At 37.7% G+C, this 24,470-nt stretch overlaps 1 protein-coding gene and 1 long non-coding RNA gene across 7 annotated transcripts in view; one reads left to right on the forward strand and one right to left on the reverse strand.

The window, feature by feature from the left end:
* Pum3 (pumilio RNA binding family member 3) overlaps positions 1-7,699 on the reverse strand; it is a 37,376-nt gene extending 29,677 nt beyond the window's left edge. For 2 of the 6 annotated variants that reach the window (XM_078047589.1, XM_078047588.1), the window contains exons 1-4: positions 7,546-7,699; positions 1,571-1,662; positions 718-765; positions 321-536 (exon numbers count right to left, since the gene is read on the reverse strand). In XM_078047589.1, the coding sequence (XP_077903715.1) occupies positions 321-536; positions 718-765; positions 1,571-1,655 (349 nt within the window). In that variant the 5' untranslated portion in view covers positions 1,656-1,662; positions 7,546-7,699. Of the gene's footprint in view, positions 1-320; positions 537-659; positions 766-1,570; positions 1,663-7,545 lie in introns of those variants that run through there. The other 4 variants (XM_078047586.1, XM_078047587.1, XM_005324073.4 and 1 more) reach the window with 3 other exon arrangements.
* Positions 7,700-7,770: 71 nt separating this feature from the next.
* LOC110598016 (uncharacterized) lies at positions 7,771-19,380 on the forward strand. Its single transcript, XR_005733928.2, has 3 exons — positions 7,771-7,950; positions 16,560-16,727; positions 17,074-19,380. It is a non-coding gene; the product is annotated as an uncharacterized LOC110598016 (long non-coding RNA).
* The last annotated feature ends 5,090 nt before the right edge of the window (positions 19,381-24,470 follow it).

Genomic DNA, 24,470 nt, shown 5'->3' on the forward strand with positions numbered 1-24,470 from the left:
GCACAATGGTCCAGATGTTACCTCTGGCAAGGAAAGGCTCTGCAAAGATTATGCTAGATGCTGGGTGTGGTGATGCATGCCTACAATCCCAGCGACTTGGGAGGATGAGACTGGAGGATCACAAGTTTGAGCAAGTCTCAATAACCTAGAGGGCCCTCAGCAACTTAGTGAGAACCTGTCTCAAAATAAAACTCAAAGGGCTGGTGATGCAGCTCAGTGAAGCATCCCTGGGTTAAATGCCCAGCACCAAAAAAAAAAAAAAAAAAAGAAAGAAAGAAAGAAAGAAAATAAAAAGGACTGCTAGAGGAAATGGTGCTTACCATCACTTTTATTGTCTGGCTGGAATTTTCTCTTTTTGTTGAATTTATTTGCCTGCTGAAATTTGTTCTTCGGTCCTTTGTCCCCTTGTTGTTTATTCTTGAATTGTTTCACACCCTTTTTCCCAGGTTTTGTAGCACTTTTCTCAAAATTCTTAGATGTGATTTTAGGTCCACTATCCTTAACTTTTGGGGGGAATGCCTTTGAAGAACTAGAATCTAGTGGTGACAACAAATAATTATTACCTTAATTATTCTAGGACAAGATTTCTTTTATCTATTGTATTATATCTGCTACAAAGAATTATATGCTCTCTAGTGGAACATAATTGTCCTACTCACAAGTATACATTTATATACATTTACTCTTCTGAATAGAGTAGAATTTAAATAATCAAACCAGAATGTGAAAACTTCATTCTCTGAATATAAGTTCTTGATACAAAACCTAGGAAGTAGAGAAATGTACAATCAGAACCATCTATACTTCTACTACCGAGAGATAACCACTGCTGTTGGTTTATTATATTTCTTAGTGTTCATCTTTATAGACAATTTTCAATAGTACAATGATATAACAGGTGTCTAAGAATAAAATTAACATGCTTGAAATTTAGAGAGCATATAAATAAAAAATTTAAAATGTCAATTTCTCAAATTTCTAGTTTCCACTGAGAAAAATAATCTTAAAACCTATAATAAAATCATTCGATACAAACATGGAATCAAAAAGCCTGCAAATTAAGTACCAATCAAGTGAAGTGCAAATAGCAACAGCTACACCTTAAGACTGTTACAAGGAAATAAAAGACTTCTCAGTAAACATTAAGTTCACAGCCCTTTTCTATTTCCCAATACTGACACCTGATGGAATAAGAAAGACATCACAATTCACAATTCTGAAGCTTCAAGTATTTGGTTAGTCAACAGTACATATTAACCAACCTCAATTTACCAAACATTAAAATAAAATATATAGTGAATGTGTCTGCATAAAATGAAGCAACAGCAACAATAGCTGTGAGAAGGGGTCTTTCAAGAGTAAAGCACTCCTCAATTATTCTTGCAATTTTATAATTTCTAAATTTCATGAGAAACATGCTAACTCATAAACAATAACACCCATTTCTTCCTATTTCAATCCTAATTCTAGTATATGAATGCAGACTGGAATCTGCTACATCCTTCCATCCCCTCAATTATAATGGTCAAAACAACCACATAAGAAGGATGTTTTGGTACAGCTATCTTACCTCTGGTTTTATGAAATCTGTTTTTTCCTTGCAATGACTTTGTACCCTTTCCTGTGAATTTTTTTTCCCTTTTGACTTCCATCATAGCAACTCTGGAAGACAAAAACCAGAATGAATCACTGAATTGCTTATAATCAAATAAAAGTCGTTTAAGTAGTAATAGCCGTATTTAGTCCTTGAGTTCAGATATAGTATAAATATCACCCAGGTAAAGCACAGGTACCCACACAAGTCTAGCAATTATACAATCACTGTTTCGAAGACTTTAAAAATGACCAAAAGGCCAGGAGTAGTGGTGCATGCCTATAATCCCAGTGACTCTGGAAGCTGAAGGAAGATAATCACAAGTTTAAGGTCAGCCTGTGCAATTTAACAAGACCCCGAGCAACTTAAGACCCTGTATCCAGTACCAAAACCAACCAACCAACCAACCAACAAGATACCAACATAAAGAATAAAAATACACACCCTGGCTATTGTGTTATGTATCTGTAAGCAACATTTAGCAACAGCACTGGTTAAAAACAGAACATTAAATATAACCTGCATTTTATAACCTGAGAAGACTTGTGATGAATTATTGGCAATATTACCATTTGATTTCTTAGTCTCTAACCTTTAGGAAAAAACAACAGGCTGTATTTTTCACATATCAAATATAATGAAAGAAAATAAATGATTCTCTGAAAGATCTCTATGTTCCCAATGTAGTTAAAATAAAGGTTACTGACCAATGTTTGAGATTGTTTTAGAGGCACCTAAGTAACTTACAGTGAACTCCAAAATAAGATTATGTTAAAATATTTATTAATGTTTCATTTAAAAGAATATGTCCAACAGATAACATGTGAAGGAAATCTCACAGTGCACAGGAAAAGGTTCCTGTAATATCAAGAACTAATTTCTCAAGATACTGATAGTGTAAGAAAAACACATTCTGGATTGAAATATATTTGAGAAATATTAAGTCTGTAAGAAAAGGCTTTTCGAATTCTTTAATTTGGTAACATACTATCCATGTTCAGGTAAAAGCTAAAATATGTAGCATTTTCCAAATCTAGTTGAACCACTTTTTCTTGGAGCCATCTTAAGGGAACAGTAAGTTTCCAGGGTATGCTCTAGTTCCAAGAGTAGAAGATGCTGTTCTAATCTAAATTTTACAAATAAGATTCTAAAAATATGGATGGCTCCTGATTTATAGAGCTTCCTCAGGACATGTAGGACTGCAGGGTCACTATCACTTGGCTATCACCATCATACCCATACCAGCATTTCTTAGCTCTTAAGTGCATGTGGTTTTCCAAAAACTCATTAAACATTTTCCCTGTGTATTGTTTTAATTTGTATTTTTAAATAATTTTAGTTTTACAGAGAGTTGAAAAGAGTTCCCACTTATCATTTGCCCAGCTTACCTCAAATTAACATTTTTTTTTACTGTGTTGATTTATCAAAACTAAGAAATAAACATTAACACTACTAATTAAGCTAAACACTACTAATTATGTATTCCACCATTATTCTGTAATATCCTGTTCCAGGATACACTAAATTTAGCCATAATGTCTCCTTTAGTATTTTGCAAAATACGCCTCATTCGGGTTGGACTGATGCTTTCTAATGATTAGGCCGAGTTTACTGATCCCCTCTCAACCTCCAGTGTTGGGGATTGAACCCAAAGCAAATATTCTACCATTAAGCTTCTGCTTCAACCCTTTTTTGAAACAGTCTAAACCTGGACTTAAACCTGGTGATCCTCCTGCCTCAGCCTCACAAAGAAGTACTCTCTTCATAGTACCGTAACAAGAGGCACAAGACATCAATATGACTTATTAGTGATCATGTTAACCTTGACCACTTTGTCAAGTAGTGTTTGCCAAGTTTCTTTAAGGTTAACTATCTTTCACTTTCTTTACTCTATTAGAAGCCATTACGTCTAGCTCAAACTTAAAGAGAAGGAAATTAAGCTCCAGTTCCAAGAGAGGAATAGCAAAGAATTTATAGACATATGTTAAACTACTACAGCAACTAATATTTTGGGCAAGATATTTGAAACTATACAAATATCTGTGTCTTCTTAAAGTTTTGTCCACTAATTTTAGTTTTCCTCATTAATTCAAATTCTCCTAAAGAGAAGATTTGTCATATCTTTTTCATCTATTTATTTATTGGTACGCAGGGGCACTTGACCACTGAACCACATCCCCAGCCCTATTTTGTATTTTATTTAGCGACAGAGTCTCACTGAGTTGCTTAGCAACTCACCTTGCTGAGGCTGACTGAATTTGCTATCCTCCTGTCTCAGCCTCCCAAGCTGCTGGGATTATACATGCATGTACCACCACGCCTGGCTACTTATTTATTCGTATCAATATGGTCTCGGATATTTATTCTATTCCTTAGGTATAACCCAATATCAACATTATTTTATTGCTCAAAAATAGCTGCAGCTTTGGCCAATGGGAAGTATTACAGGTTGCTTCTATCCTTCTGATATGGTCTGCTTTCCTTTTCTTTTTAAGCCTGTCTTTATTTCCTGGCACTTGCTATAGACTCATATTTTCTTTGTCCTTCTTGAAAGTAGCCATTTCTCCATTGAATTCTGGTTCCTTTTATTATGAATGGTATTTAAAAACCAAGAACTAACTGCCAAGTGTTTGCCATTGCTGGGGTCATTTCTTCTAGGTCTTTTCAGCATACAAAACTGGATAATAGATATGCATTTATTAACTCATGTATTCATATATACCTATATTTCTATATTTGTTAAAATAATGTAAAGTTCATAGTAATGTTTCCAACTCTGGTCAAATACCAGAAGTTTTATTCTGGTACTCCCCATTGTTCAATTTTAACTTCTTCCTCTAAGAAGTCGGCTTCCCGGGATCTATAATTTATTTATAAATTTGTTCAACCCTAATATAAATGTAAAGTAGGTTCAATATTCCTAAATTGTATCCCATGAATTAAAAAAATATACTAATTATTGCACTGTTGATGTATAGTTCTTGTCTTTTCCTCATAAATACTGTTTTCTAAAGTCTTTAAATCACCCACCGTCTTCAGTGACATTATAGGTTTATAATAAAATTCATTTCTCATTATCTGCATTCCTCCCCAGAAATGCCAGTTGATTTGTTAACCCTCCAGATAGTCAAGTTCACTTTTCTTTTGTTTTAGTTGTAGATTGACACAATATCTTTATTTTTATTTGTTTATTTTTATGTGATGCTGGGAACTAAACCCAGGGCCTCAAGCGTGCAAGGTAAGCGCCCTACCACTGAGCTACAACACCAGCCCTCAAGTTCACTTTTTTAGTGTACATTTCTGGGGGTTTTAACAAATGGATAGAGCCATGCATCACAGTACCATACAGAACAGTTTCATCACTCTATAAAAGTGCCCTACTGTACAGCCACTCTGTAATCAACACCTGCCCCCTTCCTTGGCTGCTACTAATTAGTCCTTCTGCTGAGGGCCATTGCCAAGTAGGAATGACGCATCGAAATCCTTGCCAGCGTACCCCATGTTAAATGGACTTGCCTTGGAAATTTGCTGTGACCTTGCATGTGTGTTTGAGAAAGGTGACCCTGCTCAATGACCAGGGTGGATCCAGGGTTAGGGTGTATCCTGCAGGTTTGAGGAAGTATCCCGGTCCTTGGGTTTAGGGCGTTCCTGGTTTAAGACAATAGGAGTTTTAGGGAAGTTGGAGGTTGAAGATTATTGCTGCTGGGAGTAGGGCATGCCTGCTGCCTGAGTTCCTGCTGAGTTCTCCTGGAGAGAAAGTATTTAGGACGTGTATTGTGCGGGAGATTGGAAATTTCCCCTGAGCGTGTGTGGAGGCTGGTGTGAGATCGGGAATAAAGAATTGCTGTTGAACCTACAAAGCTGCGTGGTGGTTCGTGATCTTGTGCCAAGCCGAGACATTAGCATTTGGCATCCTTCATCTGTTTTGTCTTTTCTAAAATGTCATACAAATGAAATCAAATAATATGTAACCTTTTGGGTCTTGCTTCTTTCAATTAGCAAAATACATCTGAGTGTTGTACTTTATAACCAATCACATTCCAGTGCCTCTCATAATTATGCCTTTTCCTCTTTCCCTCTATTACCCCATTTAGACTTTTGTTCTCTCTTATATTGTTTTGCCCTTATATCCAATCTGCCGCATTCACTCTGTTTCTTGATTAATCTTCCACTAATACACTGATTTCATAACATTTCAATACTTGCATAGCTTGAAAATTTCCCACTGCTTACAAGGAAAAAAAGTCTCAAACTGGCATTCATAACTACTCAAAATTTGGTTCTAATTCACCCCCAATACTACACAAGAACCAAACTTATTCCCAATTCTTTTTCAGGATCAGAACTTAAAAGGAATTCTTTCTATGAACAGAATCCCCTACCCATCCTACAAATCCAGCTTAAATGACATTTACTTATACATTCTTCATATGGTTTCCCCTCTTTCCTTTTTATTCTATGGATACATTTTATGGCCACATTTTATGGCCTTTTCAAAATTTAACACTTTAAATTTATTCATGGATGTTCTACTTTTCCTCTACAGAAACTTATTGAATACCTACAAACCACTGCTAAAAAGCTGTTGGGCTGAAAAAATACTGGGACAGGGGGACCACGGTGTGGTCTAATGGACAAAAAGCAAAAAAAAAAAAACCAATACACAATGTATTTAAAAGTGCTGCAATATAATTATATACAAAGTGTTAAGGGAGCCAGTGGCTGAGAGCCCAATTCTCCCTTAGCCAAGCAACAGAGATTTCCAGGAGGTAGAGGGATATCTGACTAACTTTTCTTCAGGGCCCTCAGTAGGCCCAGCAATGCATTTTGAAAGTGGTAAACATCTAATATCCAAACTCTACATATTGGCATTCCTCAAGTCTTTTGTCCTCATGAACCCCATTATCTCCACACTTGACCCTAGATGATTTCATCCAATCTCCTTGATTTCAATGCTGAGGACTCTCCAAATCTGTGAATCAAACTATTTACCTGACAATTTTGACCATGTGTTTCACAGGCACCTTATACATAATACCTCCAAAACATAATTTCCTGTATTTCCACTGCAAACCACCCCTATTCTCCCCCCACCTCAGCCAATGACACATAATCTATTCCATAACTCAAGCAAGAAATTTACAATTATTCTTGACATCTTGCTTTCCCTTCCATGTCACAATCCATTAGTAAGTTCTCTTAAATTCCCCGTTAAAATAACTTTAACTCCTGATTTCTCTCTGCTACCACTACTCTTAAATGCAGAACGTCAAAAATGTCCTAATTGGATTTCCAAATTAAATACAATTTCTAACGAAAACCAAGGCTTTTCATGCTTTTTAAAAGCTTCCAATGTTTTCTTCACACAAGAATACAAATAGTATAGAAACAAACGCTTTGCAAAAACTCATGCACCCTTTCTCTTAACTTTATTTTGTTTCACTGTTCTATCTCTCATTTAGGGACAGACCGTAATTGCCTCTGCTTAAAGTACTCTAAGATCTAAGGGCTGTCTCTCGTCCTGCTTTAGTTCTCGGATTAAGCATAACTTCTTGAGACTCCCTTATCCCTCAGCGCCTACAACTGGTCACGGTACATTCAGGTTGTAACCTCAGCACCCAGCACTAATCGAATGCAGAATGGATGTCTGTCAAACATGGTAAGGAAGGCTGACGGGAAATACCACAGGCCAAGACTTTAAATTAAAACTACTTCAGTCTAAATCAGCACTCAGGGTAACAAGGTAGAAAGACAGCTCGTAGCCCTGCCCTCCTCTCCAAGTTCTGCAATCCCAAACTCCCAGCCCACAAAAGGGTCACAGAAAACTGCTCAGCGGGCAAGAGGTCAGCAACCTATGCCCTCGCTAGGCGTCCAGGGACACCCTCCCGACTCCAGCGCGGAGCAAGTGAACCCCTACCCCTAAAAAGAACTCGGGAGTCAGCAACACTCACCCTGCACGTGGGTCAGAAGCAGCTCGCCTAGTCAATTCCCGACCGTCGTTTCCGGTTCCTCGGCTTGCCCCGCCCCCTGGCCCGCCTTTTGTATTCTTCCGCTTTGGGCGCTGGGGTTAAGGGGTGGAGCTTAGCGGGAAACACGAAAATTCCTACTCTTTATTGGTCCGTCTTCGTTACAGCTCATCTCCGGGAGCTAGGGCTGCGCCACACACGGGTTTTGGCCCTTGAAAGGATCCGTCGGGCGGAGGGCGCGTCAGTGGAGTCCGAAAGTGACGTAATTAACCCCGTCGCGTCCGTAACCCGGGAAGATACGGGATTCTCGCGAGGGCTGACGGGTTGTTGAAGACGCGGTCTGACGCTGCTGAGAACAGTGAACTAATCTTAAAATATCTAATCTTTAGAGTGTGTTGATTTACATCTTTTTTGAGTAGTTCAGCTCCGAGTATAGACATATATTTTAGGAGTTGGCTTTGAATTGTAATTCTCCCCCCCTTTTTCCCATTTTCTAGCTGTGTGGCTCTGGGCGAATTGTTAATTTTTTTTTGCTTGGTTTCCTAATCAATAAAATAGAAATGCATCACACATGCAAGACGCTTAAGACAGTGAATGAGTTTGAAAAGCTCTCTATAAATGCTTGCCATTTTAAAAATATTCTCGTGTCTGAATCCTGCATATCCCTTTTCTACTTCAAAAAAACAGAATATTATCCCTATTTTACAGACGAAGAAACGGACAAAACAAACTTATTCGTATCAATTAACAGAACTTTATTCTCTTAACAGTTCTGAAGGCTAGGATTCTGAAATCAAGCTGTTGGCGAGGCCAGGTACCTTTGAAAGCATTAGGGGTGAATTCTTTCTTTCAGCTTCTGGTGTTTCATTGGCTTGTAGTGGTATGACCCCATCTCCATCTGTCTTCAAATGGCCCGCTCTTCTGTGTTTGTGCCTTCTCTTTCTGTTATAAGAACACTTTCATTGGATTTAGGGCCTACCAGAATAATCCAGAATGAACTCCCAGTCCTTAATTTGATATACAAATAAATATAAATATAAAATATTTAATATAAAAATAAATATTTTTTTCCAAATAAGGCCACTTTTACAGGTTCTTATGATCAAAACATGGACCTATCTTTTGGAGACCATGCAACTCACTACAAGTTCCAATGCTTCAATTCTGGAAAATTGAAGTATTGGAATTTGATCCCAGGTGTATAGAGCTCAAGATTTTGCTATCTTCCAATTCATTGTTTCTTGCCTTTGATTCAGCTTGAGACTAAATGAAAGCAATCCCCAAGATTGCTTTCAAGGATGGGTGTCATGCTTACTTCCCAGGCACTTATCCCACTCCTTAGCAATAGATATTTAATAAGTACTTATTGTCTGCTTTGTTACAAGTATCTTTATATTTCACTTTAAGTCTCATCAAAAAATTTTTGAAGTAGGTCTTTTCTCATGAAAAAAGGGGAAACACTATCTTTGATCCTGTGAGCCTGACTAAACTGAACATGGCTGCCTCTGGATTGTGTTTTCTAATCCATTAATTCTTTGGTAAATGCTCAAGAGAAGAGAATATGGAACAAAATTGCAGGAGATCCACCAGCAGTACCTGTGGGTAAATAATGTAATAGTGTAGGATATTAAATACCTTGAAACTTCTGATAAGCAAATTATGGTCTACAACATGTACACTGAGAAAAATAAGATATCATATCCCATCTATGTATGACATATCAAAGTGCATAAATGCATTGTACTGTCATGTATAACTAATTAAAACAAATTTAAAAATTTAAAAATCAAAATACATCCTACATCATTATCCTGGGAAGGAGGTACATTTGTGTCTTCTACTCTACAGAAAGTACCATCCTTAGCCTCGTAGACACACCCAAGTGGGTCCCTTAAAAATAATACACCAAAATCAGACTTTTTATTTGCCTTTCACCAGGGAAAAGAAAAAGTTATATACCCAAAGCCCTAGGTTGTTATTAATAACATTCTTACCAAGTCTTCTGTGCTGTCAAAAATTTGGTTTGGGTAAGGTTGTTGTTATTTTGTTTGTTTGGAGCAAGCAGAAAGTGTCTTGCAGTGTTACAGAATAGCACAAAGAAGATGTATCCTGTAATTTTGATTTTAATCCAGTAGGCCCACCAATTATTCAAATATCTACTGATCTAAATGTAGACCACTATGTGGATTCCTAGAAGCATAAGATGCTCTTCTTGCATGTGGAATACAGTTAGATTTAGAGTAATTAGATTTATATACATCTAAGAAGTTAGTGACAGTACTAGTGCTATGCAATTAAGAGCATTGGCAAGTGGATCTGACTTACAATTCTAAATTTGTGTGGTAACAGAAAATAGAGTTGACTTGTGTGGACCTCAGTTTTTGCATATATAAAATGGGTATAATAATGCTTATCTTTTGGGTTGTTGTATGGCCCCAAAGTGGTAATATACATGAGATTCTTAGTCAATAGTAAATGTTGAATGATTCATGGTAGAGAGAATCAAGATATATCCACTAGAAATGCTTTTGACTACAAGTGATAGAAAGTTCAGCTAATAGTGGCTAGAGCAATTACTTTCTTCACACAACAAAAATTCTGAAGGTAGTTGATCTAATTCAGTGACTCAATAATGTTATCAAAGTCCCAAGATCTTGCAGTTTCTATCTTCAATTACCATCCTCAACATGTTGACTTTTCATTATCACATCTGTTGGTTTCTGACTGCCAGATGTGCTCCTGAGTTTCAGGATTTATATCAGAGATTGGGGCTAGGGAATGAGAAAAGGGATGAAATCTACTTTTTGTCCTCCAATATGGCTCTGTCCTCACTCCAGTAGGAAAAGACCCAGCAGGGACCTCCTTCTATTTCAGTGCCTAGAACTGGCTCACCTGGCCACTTCCAAGATAAAAAGACCATCAGATATAATATTAACCAAAAATTTGGATTACATTCTTTTTAGAGTACTCTGATAAAATTAAAGGTCATTTGGTAAATATTCTTCCATACAGCAGCAGAGATTTAATGTATAACTTAAGCAAACATGGTTTAAAAGTTAAAATAACTGTAATATCCAAGGTGATGGATCTCAATCTTGATAGCATCTCAAATCATCTGTAGATGCTTTTTATAAAGATATTAGTAATTCTCATTATTTTTACGATTGTAAAAATATTGGTATTGGTATTGAGAATTTGGGAAGTTCCCCAGGTCTTGCTAATATGCAGCCAAAATTAAGAGATACTTGTTTAATAAATGGGGTTAAAGTTTTTGATTTGATTTTATAACTAACTTGGGAATTAAATATTGCAACCTCACAACCCCTCTTTTTATTGCAGTCACTAAAATTAAGAATTAAATGTGTAATACACTTTTTTGTGTAAGTATAATGTCTCAGACATAATTGTATCTTTCTTGTTGCTTATAGTTTCCTATTGATGAAATACTATTAGATATTGAAAATTTGAAATATATGCTTCCAAATATATTCTGGAAGATATTTGCTTCTTTTTTCAATTCCTTAGAATTTTGCGCAATTTTCTATTTTTTGTAAAAACAAAATATGTTAGTGTCAGCTCCAACATATTCCCCTCCCCACAATCAGTTCTAATTAGTGTATTTTTAACTAATTAAGGTTGTTTTTCTATTCCCAAATGCATAAGCACATATAAAGGGCATGTTGTTGATATAAAGCATAAATAAGTTTTTTGGCAAAGATTGGGTTTTATTTTCAGGATCTATTAGAATGATAAATCCATGGAAACAGAGCAGTTGCCAACAATTTTTCTCTTAGTAAAAAAGAACTGCTTATGAATAGGGTACATTATGCTTTTTCAATATCATAAATTTGCTAAAAAAATGCAAATGCACTAATATAGTCTAAACATTAATTGAGCATTCGTAATGTTCTGGTTGCTGTCTAGTAAACACAAAATTAACCTCACCCTAATACTCTTTCTTTGGTGACTCGCTTGAGAGCAGCAGAAAAATTGTATGGCCAGGATAAAAGTTTATCTGATTGTAGGTAACAGAGAAACAAAATAAAAATTAGTTAATATCCCTTAAAGTTCACAAATTATCATTTATACATAGCACATTTATATCATACCGTCGTAGTCACGTACAAGCTGTTTTTTGTAATCTAGAACAAGAACAATTAACATGTTTACGGCTTACCTTTTTGTTTAAATTTTACTTTCAGGCTCAATATGAGCGATTTCCTTTGGAAAATAACAATTAGTTTTATCTTGTGATTTCCTTAATTTATGAACAATAAAGACTGCATAACTAAGATATATTTTATTAGGCTAACAAATAAGAAACTTGTCTTTTCAAATATGAAAAGAATAATCAGTATTTTTCTAATTATTCTTCCCATTTTGCTTTTAAATAAACTATAGAAATTTTAATTTGGTCATTAGCATAATGACCTAATCCTACCTATTTACCTACTCAACTTACCTCTTCCTTTTTTAAAAAATATTTTTTTAGTTGTAGATGGACACAATACCTTTATTTTATTTGTTTATTTGTATGTGGTGCTGGGGATTGAACCCAGTGCACACATGGTAGGCAAGTGCTCTACCACTGGCCACAACCTTGGCCTTACTTCTTCCTTTTAAGATTAAGAAAAATATTAACTGACTTATCCAAACTCATTTTATCAGTTTGAGTTCTCCAGAAAGCAAATTCCAAGACAGAATTAAGAGGCCCAGAGATTCATTGTGAGAAAAACGAATGAAGTGCAAGTGGGTAGGGGAAAGGAGTCAGTGGGGAGAGTCTCAGACTGTGATGTGCATCTGACAACTGTGGAGGGAGAGATGAAAGGAAGATGTGTAAAAAGTCTTCAGACTACAGTAAAACTCTCAGAAGGTCTTGGCTCGGCCAGCCTGGAACTCTAGAGTAAAGATTTCCTTTGAGAGGAGGATATTCATACTTGCTAGGAATGACCTCCTTCTACTTCCCCTGCACAGTCATTGGAGGGGAGGAACCCAGGAAGGATATGGCTTCAGTACAGTGCTGCCGTGCAGCTGGAAGTCATGGCAGGTAGAAGCTGCCAGTCAGCTGTTCCTCTCACAGCAGATCTCTCTTGAAAGGAGATTGGAGCAGGTCACACCCAGGGCTGCCAGAGTCCACTCCTCCCCTCTATGCTGGGCAAGCAAATTCCTCCTAAGGGTCATTGAGGATGGCAAGTGGGACCATTTCTACATCTATCCCTCAGTTCCTAGACCCATGTGTGCTTATTAGGACACCTCTGATATTGATTTATTTATTCTTTTCTGGAAGATTGAACCCATTTTTGAAGACTATTGTCTTTAAAATTCAGCTGTATTTTCAGCAGGCCACTACAGTGCTCTACCAGGCCAGCTGCCTCTGGTGACACAATATGTGGTATGACCTGTGAATCTTATGCCCATAGGACCATTCCTGCATCTTCTCTGCTGTGAGCATAAACCCTGTTTGGAAGTTTTATATCTATGGATCAAGTATTTCATGAGCTTCTGTATACTGATGCTGGTGGAGACTCTGTGGGTAGAAAAGGCAAGCCTATACTTGCAGCACTTGGTTCCTACAAGGAGAAACTGCTGTGATTTCCATAATGAAAGGAGTACAATGTCATTAACTTTCCACCAAGTGGCCTGTTGGTCTCTTTGGAAAATAGTTTCATATGAGGGGCTCAGCATTGTTTTCTGTGGTTGGAAGGTTCTACATTTAGAGGAAGCAGCAATTTTATTTGATATGTTAAAGTGAAAGTTTATGCTGTTCATTCCCTGCTTGTACCATTGTGGTCACTACATTCATGTACCCATCATGCCCAACTCTGAAGACTGACTAACACCAACTGGCTGACTTGTCTGCTTAATTATTCAATGTCTCCTCCTCAGCGAACGCTTCTCAATAGATGTTAGCATGTGAAAACGTCTGTTTTGTGTCTACTCTCTTACGACTCCTAGAAGCTTTACTGAAGTGGCCCATCCCTGAATCTTTATAGAGTTTGTCTCCTGCCCTCTGAAACACATGTTTCTTACCAAGGTCTCTTGCAGCCCAGCCATCTCTTTATTGATGTAACAGATCAATGTGATATGCTGTGGGATGTCCAGATGGTCCACATTTCTTTGGACTATATTAAGACAGAGGGTGGGCGAACTAACATAGCCCTAGTGCAAAACTGTAAATGAATGTTGCTGTTCATTCCAAGGAATGTGAACTGTTTCTGATCTTATTTTCCATCTATTTTTTTCATTCACTTTTACCATCTGTGATGGCAACTCGAGCATCTCACCCTTGCTCAGCGCTGGGGCACTGCTTTTATCAGACTTTGGAAGTCACATGACAATGTGTTTGCCCTATCCTTCAGGGACCTCCCTAGGATGCTAAGTCCATGCCCTTAGAATATAACCCCAAGTCAATGTATCCTCGAATGTTCACTTTTACCTGCCAGACCCTTGGTAGAGCACCCTTATAATCCAGTCCCTGGCTACCCTTCTACTTTTAAAAATGCAAGCTGGGCAATTCTTGAAAGTCCTTTGTGGTATAATATCTTTCTCCCTCATCAGTCCTAGCATGCCACTGAGATTTAATCCTAGTTACAGGCCTGGCAACCAGGAAAGTTGATGGGGGCAACACCTGGTCAGAGGAGGGCTTTGCAATGCGGGGATAAGCCTGTGCAACATCTTCCTATTTGGGGGTAGTCTAAATCTTGCAAAGGAGGGAGGAGAAAGCTGTGTGTTCAGGGCAGTCATTAGAGCCATATTCTCTCTATTCCCTATTTCAGTCTTAAGTTTGCCCAACTAGGATGCTGATCTCAGTGCAACATATTACTTTGGCTTAGCATTTAAACTGGAGCTCCATGACTGTAACTCTTGTGCTTGCTCCTCATGTTGTCCTTTATCTTAGAAGGAGTTAGGATCCCATTTCTAAACTATTAAAAATGCCTCTGGCTCTCCCATTAGACTTTAGTCATAAACTGCATCCTGCTTTTCATTATCAGTATGTAGAAAATCATCCACGTCCACTGCCCTTAAATGCATTGAATCCCTCACCCTGTAACTTTCGCATGCCTGAATTGTCACACTGGCAAGAGTGTTCCTTTACAGCAGTTCCTTTACAATGTTCCCCAGGCCATCAATGGTAAAAAATTTAGCAACAGGAAGCAACTTTGTGCTTTGGATCATGTGTGTCTCATGTACCCACACATGGATTATAGTCCCCCTTTCTAGGTGGGTGGGGAATAATCTACTCTCAAAATTCCATCTTACTGCCAACTCTCTAATTGAAAAGTGGGCTACTGACCCAAGTAGCCGTTTCTCAAAAGAAGATATACAAATAGTCAACAAGTATGTGAAAAATGCTCAACATCTCAATCAGGGAAAAGAAACCCCCCAATGGGATAACATCCCATCCTAGTTAGAATGGCTATTATAAAAAAGATGAAAAATAACAACTGGTGGCACAGATGTGGGATGAAGGGATCTCTAACACACCATTGGTGGGAATGCAAATTGGTGCAGTCATTATTGAAAACAGTATGGATTTTCCTGATAAAATTCAAAATCGAACTACTATATGATCCAGAAATCCCATTACTAGATATATGTCCAAAATTAATGAAATTAGTACACTGAAGAGACATCTGCACTTCCATGTGCATTGCAGCACTATTTACAATAGCCAAGATATGCAATCAGCCAAGGCATCCATCAATTTAATGCTGGGTAGAGAAAATGTATATATACACAATGGAATATTATTCAGCTATAAACATTCTGCCATTTGTAGCAACATGGAGGAGCCGAAGACATTATATCAAGGACATTATGTTAAGAAATGTCAGGCATAGAAAGACAAATGCCACCTGTTGATCTCATAGAAATAGATAGTAGAATAGTGGTTACCAAAGTCTGAGAAGGGTGAGGGGAGGAGGGAAAGAGAATGGAGGGTTAATGGGTACAGATTGCAGTTTCACAGGAGGAACGACTTTCAACATTCTATAACACAGTGGGGTAGCTATGGTGGACAACAGTTAATTGTATATTTAAAATTGTTGGTAGAGAAGATTCTGGGTATTCCAAACACATAAAAATAATAAATTGTTTGAGGTGATGGATATACTAATTACTCTGATCATTACACATTATGTACATGTATTGAAATGTTACACTGTACAATTATGTGTCAATTAAAAATAAAAATATATTTTAAAGAAATAATAAAAAATCTCTCAAGGATAAACTATAGACATTCTAAAGAAATGTTGTCATTTTGTATACTCAAAACTTGCACTTTGGTGATACTGGGTGCATCCCAAGATTGGCTCAAACTGTACATGAGAAATAGTTTTGGGTCACTTAGATTTGGGGGTCTTTCTTAACACTATAAGCATCAGATAAACCTGAAATTGCCCAGGATATACTTGAAAATGATCCGAGAGAGTCCATGGGGGCAGGGCAGAGCTCACAGCAGTCCACCCAACAGGTGGAGCATGATCTTCTGAAGGCAGGATATATACGCCTTTCAACCAACAGACATTTGATTTTCTATCCTGTGACTTAGCATCTTTTTAGACACCAAGGATGCTACAATCAACTGAAGAGACAATAATCTCCATCTCAAGGAGATTATATTCTAGCAGCAGGAGGAAGACAACAAAAAATAAGTAAAAAACATAATATGTTAGATGGTGTTAAGTGCTATAGAGAAAATTAAATTGGGAAGGAAGGGATGCAAAGTCTCTGGGCCTAAAATTGAGAGAGTGAGCCCTGTTGGTACCTAGAGAAGCAGTGTTTTAGGCAGCAGGAACAGGTGTAAATGTCCTGAGGTACAGGTGTGTCCCACTTGTTTGAAGAACATGAAGAAGGCCAATGTTGCTGTAGGAGGCAATGAGATTAAAGAGTTACCCATAGGCTTGATCATAGTGTCTTGTAGGATTCTATGAAGAATTTCAATTTTACTCTGACAAGGAAGATATGAAATTTATGATCTGAGTGTGTTTTTACAGGATAATTCTGAGTGCCATGTGGAATGAAGTGAAGAGGGCAAGGTGGAAGAAGAAGGAAAGGAGGTTGTTTAAAAAATCTGAGAGAAAAAGCTTGCGGCTTGGATCTGGAGGAGGAAACAGAAGTTGTGAAAAATGGCCCAGAAGAGACAGAAAAGTAGTGGGACCCAGGTAAGGAACCAGCACCAGCGCTGACGGATCAAGGGCAAGTGGAACAAAATGTGAAAGAAAATCCGTGATCAGTGTGTTAGGAGTTCCATGAGTTTACTGGGATCAACTCCCCTTCAGGCTTCCAGTGGGCAGAGCGATGGTCACCCCACAGCCTTCCTATCTGTGTACACCTTGCCTTTGAAACTATTCAGGCACCATCACAAATCAAAATGCTCTTCTGAGGGAAGAGGGACCTTCCCCACTATAGAATTCTGTGATAATCAGAATTCAAATACTGCCAACCACTGCCCCCTGCTGAACATTTCTAAGAACGAATAATAATAAATAAATAAATGTGTTTCCACAGAACCCAGCTTGAGCATTATCACGCAGTGAATCCGTGAAATATGGAAATTGACAAGACTAAGCACAAGCAGGAGGAAGAAATGGGGAAGATCTCTTCACCAACCCTGGAAATGCCACTGTGATTTGCTGCGACTGTTTCTAATTGCAAGATAAACAGAAGTATGTCCAGGAAGAAGACCATTGGCCACCAGATGGCAGTATTATCCCTGAAATGTCTGATAGTACTGAACCACAGGATTCAAAGTGAGGCATAATTATCTTTTCTAAAGCCAGGTGCCTACAGCTGCAGAGGTAAGGGGTGAGTGTAGTTCTGTCTGTTCTCAGGATTCCCCCACAAAGGATGACTTGAAGGATTCTGTTCTTCCCACACCTCAGTAGTTCAGTACAGGGGTTCTAAGGCCTGTGGCAGTCTGGTGAGGCCTCTGAAGTCCTTCTCACCCTTGTGTTCTTAAATGCATAAAATAGAACGCATTGAATTACAAAAAAAGCCAAACATACTGAAACATGGTTGTTAGAATATTTAAGAAAATGTCAGCAATATATGTGCATCTTTATTAAGGCAGTAATTAATAAAACCCAAGGGCAGGCCTCCTGTCCATTATAATTTTGAAATAACTCTGACAGGATTTCAATATATCTACAATTGTTTATTATGTTGGTGGCCTATGATTTTATTTGATAAACTGCTTCATTTTAGTTAGAGTTTAATAAAAATAAAGACATATTTTTCCCCCTTCTCTCTGCACTCTCTCTGTCTCTCTACTTCCTTCCCTTCCCTGTCCAGTTCATGGATTCGGTCTTTGGACCTCTTGAATATTCCAAGACCCTACGTTCAATGCCTTTTAATGGATCAGTTAAATCAAATGTGGCTTGAGAATGCCTGGACACAGGTCCTTATTTAACTGCAGCCTAACTTCTTCATATGTAAACTAAATGAAAGCCTAGGTGTGAGCATACTTGGGTAATGTGTAGCTTCAGCCAATAACAGCCTCAAAGCTTCATTCAGCACAGGTAACCAACTGGTGGCCCTTGTTCAAATAAGGCAAAGGCTGTTTTATAGTGCAGCAAGCCTCTGGCAACCTCACTTCTGTTTCCTGCATTTCCGTTTTCTGTCTGTTGATGCCCTCTGACCATGTGGCACCCTGTAAGTCTTTAAACCTGTGCAAGTTGTCAGAGTTTCTGGATTCTAGAATCATGAATAAAAGCAACGTAAGACCTTTAAACTAGAATTGTTATAATTCTGTCTTTTGAGACATTTGTCATTCATTTTGCCAGTTGAAGGAAGCAAAGCCTCATTCAAGCTGGCCAGGTTGGAATGGCTTAATTAGAGGGATGTGACACATCCTTTCCCTCTCCATCCCTCTCGGGCCCCAACCCCTCCTGTTCACAGCCACAGCTCCTCCTCCCCCCCTCTTCTGTTCTTGTCATGCCTCTGAAGTGCTAAGGTTTCCTTCCCACATTCTTTTCCTCCAGGCTCCCCTTTCTTCTTTTCTGACTGAAGCCAAAGCCACTTCCTGGAACCTCTTTGCTCCTCCATTTATGCTTTATCCAAAGTCACTCGGTCTCAGGAATACTGCCCAGTCATTTGCCCTTTGCTTCTCTTCTTTATTATCCCTCCAGAGGTGGAGGAAAAAGATGGAAGATGTGGTCATTGTTGAAAGCCAGCCAACTCCAGTAGTTAGAGTCATAGAAAACATGGAGCTTCTGCATCTCTACATTAGATAAAATATCCTTCTTTGTCCCCCATTACTTTCTCTCCCCTACTCTGCTTTATTCCTTTTTAGCTCTTTTCTTTATCTGACATTATTTACTTGTATACTTACCTTGTTATTTTCTGTTTCCCTCACTAACATGCAAGCTTCATAAGACAGGGATTTAGCTTTTTAGTTTCAGTCTCCCTAGTGCCTAGCACAGGGTTGGGAATGTTGTAGGTGATGAATTAATACTTATTAAAGGGATGAAGCAGATTGAAAAGGAACAGTAATGTCAATAATTCTCAAATTTCACTTTTTCAGACTTTTTTTCCCCCTCTATTGTCTTGCATTGAATCTAGAAGTACAAAATCACCATGGGTGGGTTTCATGGGGTGATTTCAATGGAGTGTAATGTTAGTCTGTAAAGGTTATTTCTTAAAAGTTAGAAGAGTGAAAATAGAAAATGAGTTTTGGCAATTGTACAAATAATACAAGATGCATACATATTTTAATTTTCTGTAAATACAGTTTGCCTTTTATGCAAACTAGATAACATTTAATGAAAACAAATGTTTCCTTCTCTTTTTGAATTATTAAAATAACTGAATTTCGTATTGTCTCTTTGAAAAATGCTTTTGTGGGTTATGAGTAAATTTCTATTAAATATTAAATAGAATAGATGTACATACTTAGCTAAACTTACTAGAGAATATGACAAATGATATATAAATATAAATATAGAATGGAGTGAGAGACCTACATATAATTAACTAACTTTCCTTGAAACGGATGAAAATTGGTATTTTTATTATTAATAATTTAATTTTTCATAAATTGTCTTACTTTCTTACAATGTACAAATGAGTAAGGATATTTAATTATTTTTCCTTTGTGCCTCATGGCCCAGGCAAATCAAGGTGTAGTTTACTGAAGAAACATGCAAATGAGATCACTGAACTGATGCTGGTGGGACTTCTGGTACCTACTGGGTACCAGGATACTGGTATCAGTAGAGGGAGCCATGGAGCAGCCAGCAAGGACAAATCCCAGCACAGTTACTGCATCCTGCCCCATTCTCTGCCCTCTAGAATTTACTGGACTAGTTTAGTATATCAAGACCCTGTGTGAGTCCTCTGAAAGATATTTGGGGACTTCACTAATGGTATGCTTTCTGACAATTGGAGAGATGCAGGCTGTTTTAGTCAGCTATTTTTCTAGTGGCAAAAAGACCAAACCAGAATAATTTTAGAGGAGTAAAAGTTAATTTGGGGGCTCACAGTTTTAGAGATCTCAGACCCTGGATAGTAAACACCATTCCTAAAGGCTGGAGGTGAGGTAGAACATGATGGCAGAAGGGTGTGGCAGAGGAGAGAAGCTGGGGACATGGTTCCAGGAAGGAGAGAGAGAGAGAGAGAGAGAGAGAGAGAGAGAGAGAGAGAGAGAGGCCGCAGTCTGGCTGGGCACAAAATAACCGAGCCGCCACAAAGCCTTGTAGGTTCAAACAGCAACTCTTTATTCCTGAACTCTCACCAACACTCTACACGCACTTCCTGGGAACACACTTCCTCCACCAGGCTCTGTGTGCCAATTCTCCTGGAACCCCCGCGAGAACTCAGCCGGAACTCCAAAGTAGCGGGTGCCCAAGGCAGCAGGATCTCCCCAAATCCTGGAGCAGAGTCACCTTTCAACCATTCCCTCTAGCAAAATGCCAGGCATCATTCCGACTAAACTATGGCTCTCAACAGAGAGAGAGAGAGCGCCTTTGCTTCCTCTGCTTAACAAGGACAAAATATATGCCCCAAAGGCAGGCCCCCCAATGACCCATCTCCTCCAGCCACACCCTCCTTGCCTTCAGTTACCATCCAGTTAATCCCTATCAGGGGATTAATTCACTGATTATGTTAAGGCTCTCATAGCCCAGTCATTTCACCTCTAAACCTTTTTATATTATCTTACACATAAGCTTTTTGGCAACACTTAATTTCTAACCATAACACAGCCTAAATGCAAATTAGGTACATTCAGAGCACTTAAAAAATAAATACTGTCCTATCATTAGTTTACAAGCTACATCATCCCATCTTTCTATGAGCAAGCAGTCTTGATCACAGTGGAGTATAAACTTGTTTTCATTGAATGGGTTAATAAGAATCGGAAGGTTGATTTGGGCAACTTTGGGCTGCTTTGAATAAAGAAGTATAATGTCTAGAATAAAATGGATGGTGGGTTTACTCTTCCCTCTGTGCTAGGCATGCTGCCTGGAAAATTGTGCTCAGTTTAGAATATCATGTTTTAAAAGTAGATACAGACAAACTGGACCACCATAGTCAGAGTGGCAAGGATGCTGAAGATGTGGGACATGATATGTATAGAAAGTACAAACAAGACCTGGGGTATTTAGGCTTGAGGAGCAGGGGGAGGAAGGGGAAAAGTATGTTGCTCACATCCTGCAGTTGACAATCAGAAGACTGCATGGTTTGACAGCAGGTAAATTGCATCTAGGAACAAAAAGCAAAAGGGAAACAAGTGGAATTAGGTTCAGCCTTCTGATCAGAGGGTTCAGTCACATGTTCAAAAGTAAAGAAATGTTATTAGGAGGCAGTGAACTCTCATTTGCCCCAAGTGTTCAAGCATAGATAGCCACTAGCACCACTTTTCATGGATTTGGGAAAGAAAACTCAAGGACTGGATGGGTGGTAGATGGGGTACAAATTTATCGCATTGGTGAGAGTCTATTACACAATTTTTACTAAATCCCTAGAAAGATATAGGTAACATGATTTGTGAATCCAAGTTTAGTCAATTAAAAGGACTATTATTCATTCTGATACTATTTACTTCTTGCCATTTCTAAAATTTGAAATAAAAAAAATCAAAGGTCTGCTCAGTGATCTTTAATCATGAGATGCTATGAGTCTAGAATCAAATTATTCAGCATAGTTATTTATGGTAGTATCCTAGAATGGGTTAGCACATGTGAGGCTCTGGTTTGCTTTGCCCACCCTTAATACACTCACTATCAATTTCTGGCTTTTTTTTCACACTTTCATCATTAAATATGTACCCTTAAACATTAAATTTTAGGTTTTGCATGTATTTGGACTTCTTAAAAATGGAACCATGACTACACTGAAATTTCATCTCACTTTAGTAAGAATGACAATTATCAAGAATACAAATAATAAATGCTGGTAAGGGTGTGGGGAAAAATACACCCATACATTGTTGGTGGGACTGCAAATTAGTACAACTACTTTGAAAAGCTGTTTGGAGATTCCTCAGGAAACTAAAGATGGAATCACTATATGACCCAGTTATCCCACTCCTTAGTATTTATTCAAAAGAACTAAAATCAGCATACCATAGCAATATAGCCACATCCATGTTTATAGCAGCACAATTCACAATAGCTCAGTTATGGAACCAGCCCAAGTATTCTTTAGCAGTTATGAATGGATCAAGGAAATGTGGTATATGTACACAATGGAGTTTTACTCAACCACAAAAAAGAATTGAAATTATGGTATTTGCTGGTAAATAGATGGAATTGGAGAACATGCTGCTAGGTGACTCAAACAAGACTTAGAAAGACAAAGGTTGAATGTTTTCTCTCACATGTGGAAAATAACCTGAAATAAAGAAACGAAGAAGTGAAGATAATCCCAGAAAAATAGAAGGGAGATCAATGGAGCAGAGGAAGGGGATTGAGGAATAGGGAGGAGGGACAGGAAAAGAGAGAAATGGTAGAATAAAATTGACCAAACTATCCTATGTACATGTATAAATATACCACAGTGAATTTCATCTTTGTGTCTATTAATAAAGCACTAATTTAAAAAACTCATAAATAGAAGGAAGATCAATAGAATAGAAGAAGGAGACTGGGGTGGAGATGAAGAGAGGGAAAGGGGAAATGAAGTAGAACAAATCATTCCATGCTTGTATGATTATGTCAAAATGAGCCCCAATAATATGTATTACTATAAGGCACTAATAAAAAAGAATCATGAAAAATATGTCCTTTTGTAACTCTCCTCTTTCACTCAACATTTGAAAAAAGAGGGGTCCAGATTGCTGTGTGCAGCTTCTAGTTTGTGGCCTAATTTAGGCAGAGTTTAGCATAATCTATCAATTTAACTTTGATGGACACATTTTCCAGTTAGCTATTTAAAAAATGCTGTCCTGAGCCGCCTATTTCCTGTCTCTTCATGTAGACTAGTGAAGAATTGATCTAAGTTGGATATTTAATGTGAAATACAAGTTTTGTGAAAGTCAAATGTCTTTGCCACAAACAATCGCCATAACCATTATTGCCCAGTAGGGACCCATGATGCGATTTTTTTCAACCTATTAACAAAACCAGGAAACCAACTATCTACAAGCATCAGGTATGTTATTTGAAGTATGAAGAGGTCATTTATCAACATATCACATCTCCCCTCTGCTTCAGATTCATCTGCCCAAATTGGAACTCTTCTTTTTTTTAGTGTCCAGTAGTTTCATTTTTTTCCTTTTAATTGTTCCTTGGAAATAAAGTAGACACACAAACAAAAAATGTGTTAAACATAAATTTGTGTTTTAATGTAGTTTAATGAATAGCTTATGTGACCTCCTATCCATGGGTAACTAATGCCTATGTCAAGAAATACAGGTTTTCAGCACCTGAGAAGTCCTTATGGGTCCTTCCTGATCACATACTTCCCTCCCTATTTTTATGCTCATAGCTTTCTTGTTTTTCTGGTGTCATGTAAGTAGGCATCCCTCAACACTATACCTTAGTTTTTGCAATTTTTAACAGGGATGAGGGCATTGAAGCCAGGGCCTGTGTGTACTAGACAAGTAGCTTGACCACTGAGCTATATGTCCCTCATCCAGTTTCTGACATTTCTGACCTTTATGAAAATAAAATCATAGGAATCACTTTTTTCTAACTTCTTTTGCTCAACATTTAAAAATTATGCACATTGTTGTATATAGCTGTTTGTTGATTTTTAGTGCTGTATGGGATGGCATGATGTACATTTTCCATAATTTATTTCTCAGTTTTTCCTCATTGATCATTTTTCCTAGTCTTTCACATTGTGAGAATGTTGTTCTGTATATCCTTCTCCATTCCTCCTCGTAAATCTATTCTGATATTTTCTAGAAGAAAGATAGCTAAATCCAGAGTAAGACATATCTAAAACTTTACTGATGACATTATTTTCTGATATGCATATACAAATTTATACCCCATCAGTGATTCGTGAGAGCTCGTATTTCACCATTTTCTCAATGCCATCTGATATTCTTAGACATTTTAATTTAGCAAATCTAGAGAGTGGAGAGTGACATCTCCTTGTGGCTTTGGTTTTTTATTTCCCTCTACGTTAGTGAAAATGAGCACATTTTGATTTGTATTCCCTCATTTGTTAAGTGTTTAACTCTTTTGTATATGTTTTTTTAATTCATTTTTCTGCTGAACTGTAATCTTTTTATTTGTATACAGGCATTCTTCATATACTCTGAATAAAAGCCCTTTGTTAGTGTCATGTGCTACAATATTTTTCTCACTTAATGGTTTGCATTTTCATTCCTTATTGGTGTCCTTTGATAAACAAAAGCTTTAATATTTTAAAAGTCTGTTCATTAGTGCTCTCTGTGATCTATTTAATATTTTTATACCTCAAGATTACAAAGATATGCCACTCTGTTGTCTTCTAAG

Source organism: Ictidomys tridecemlineatus, chromosome 4, assembly GCF_052094955.1.
Source record: "Ictidomys tridecemlineatus isolate mIctTri1 chromosome 4, mIctTri1.hap1, whole genome shotgun sequence".
Taxonomy (NCBI): domain Eukaryota; kingdom Metazoa; phylum Chordata; class Mammalia; order Rodentia; family Sciuridae; genus Ictidomys; species Ictidomys tridecemlineatus.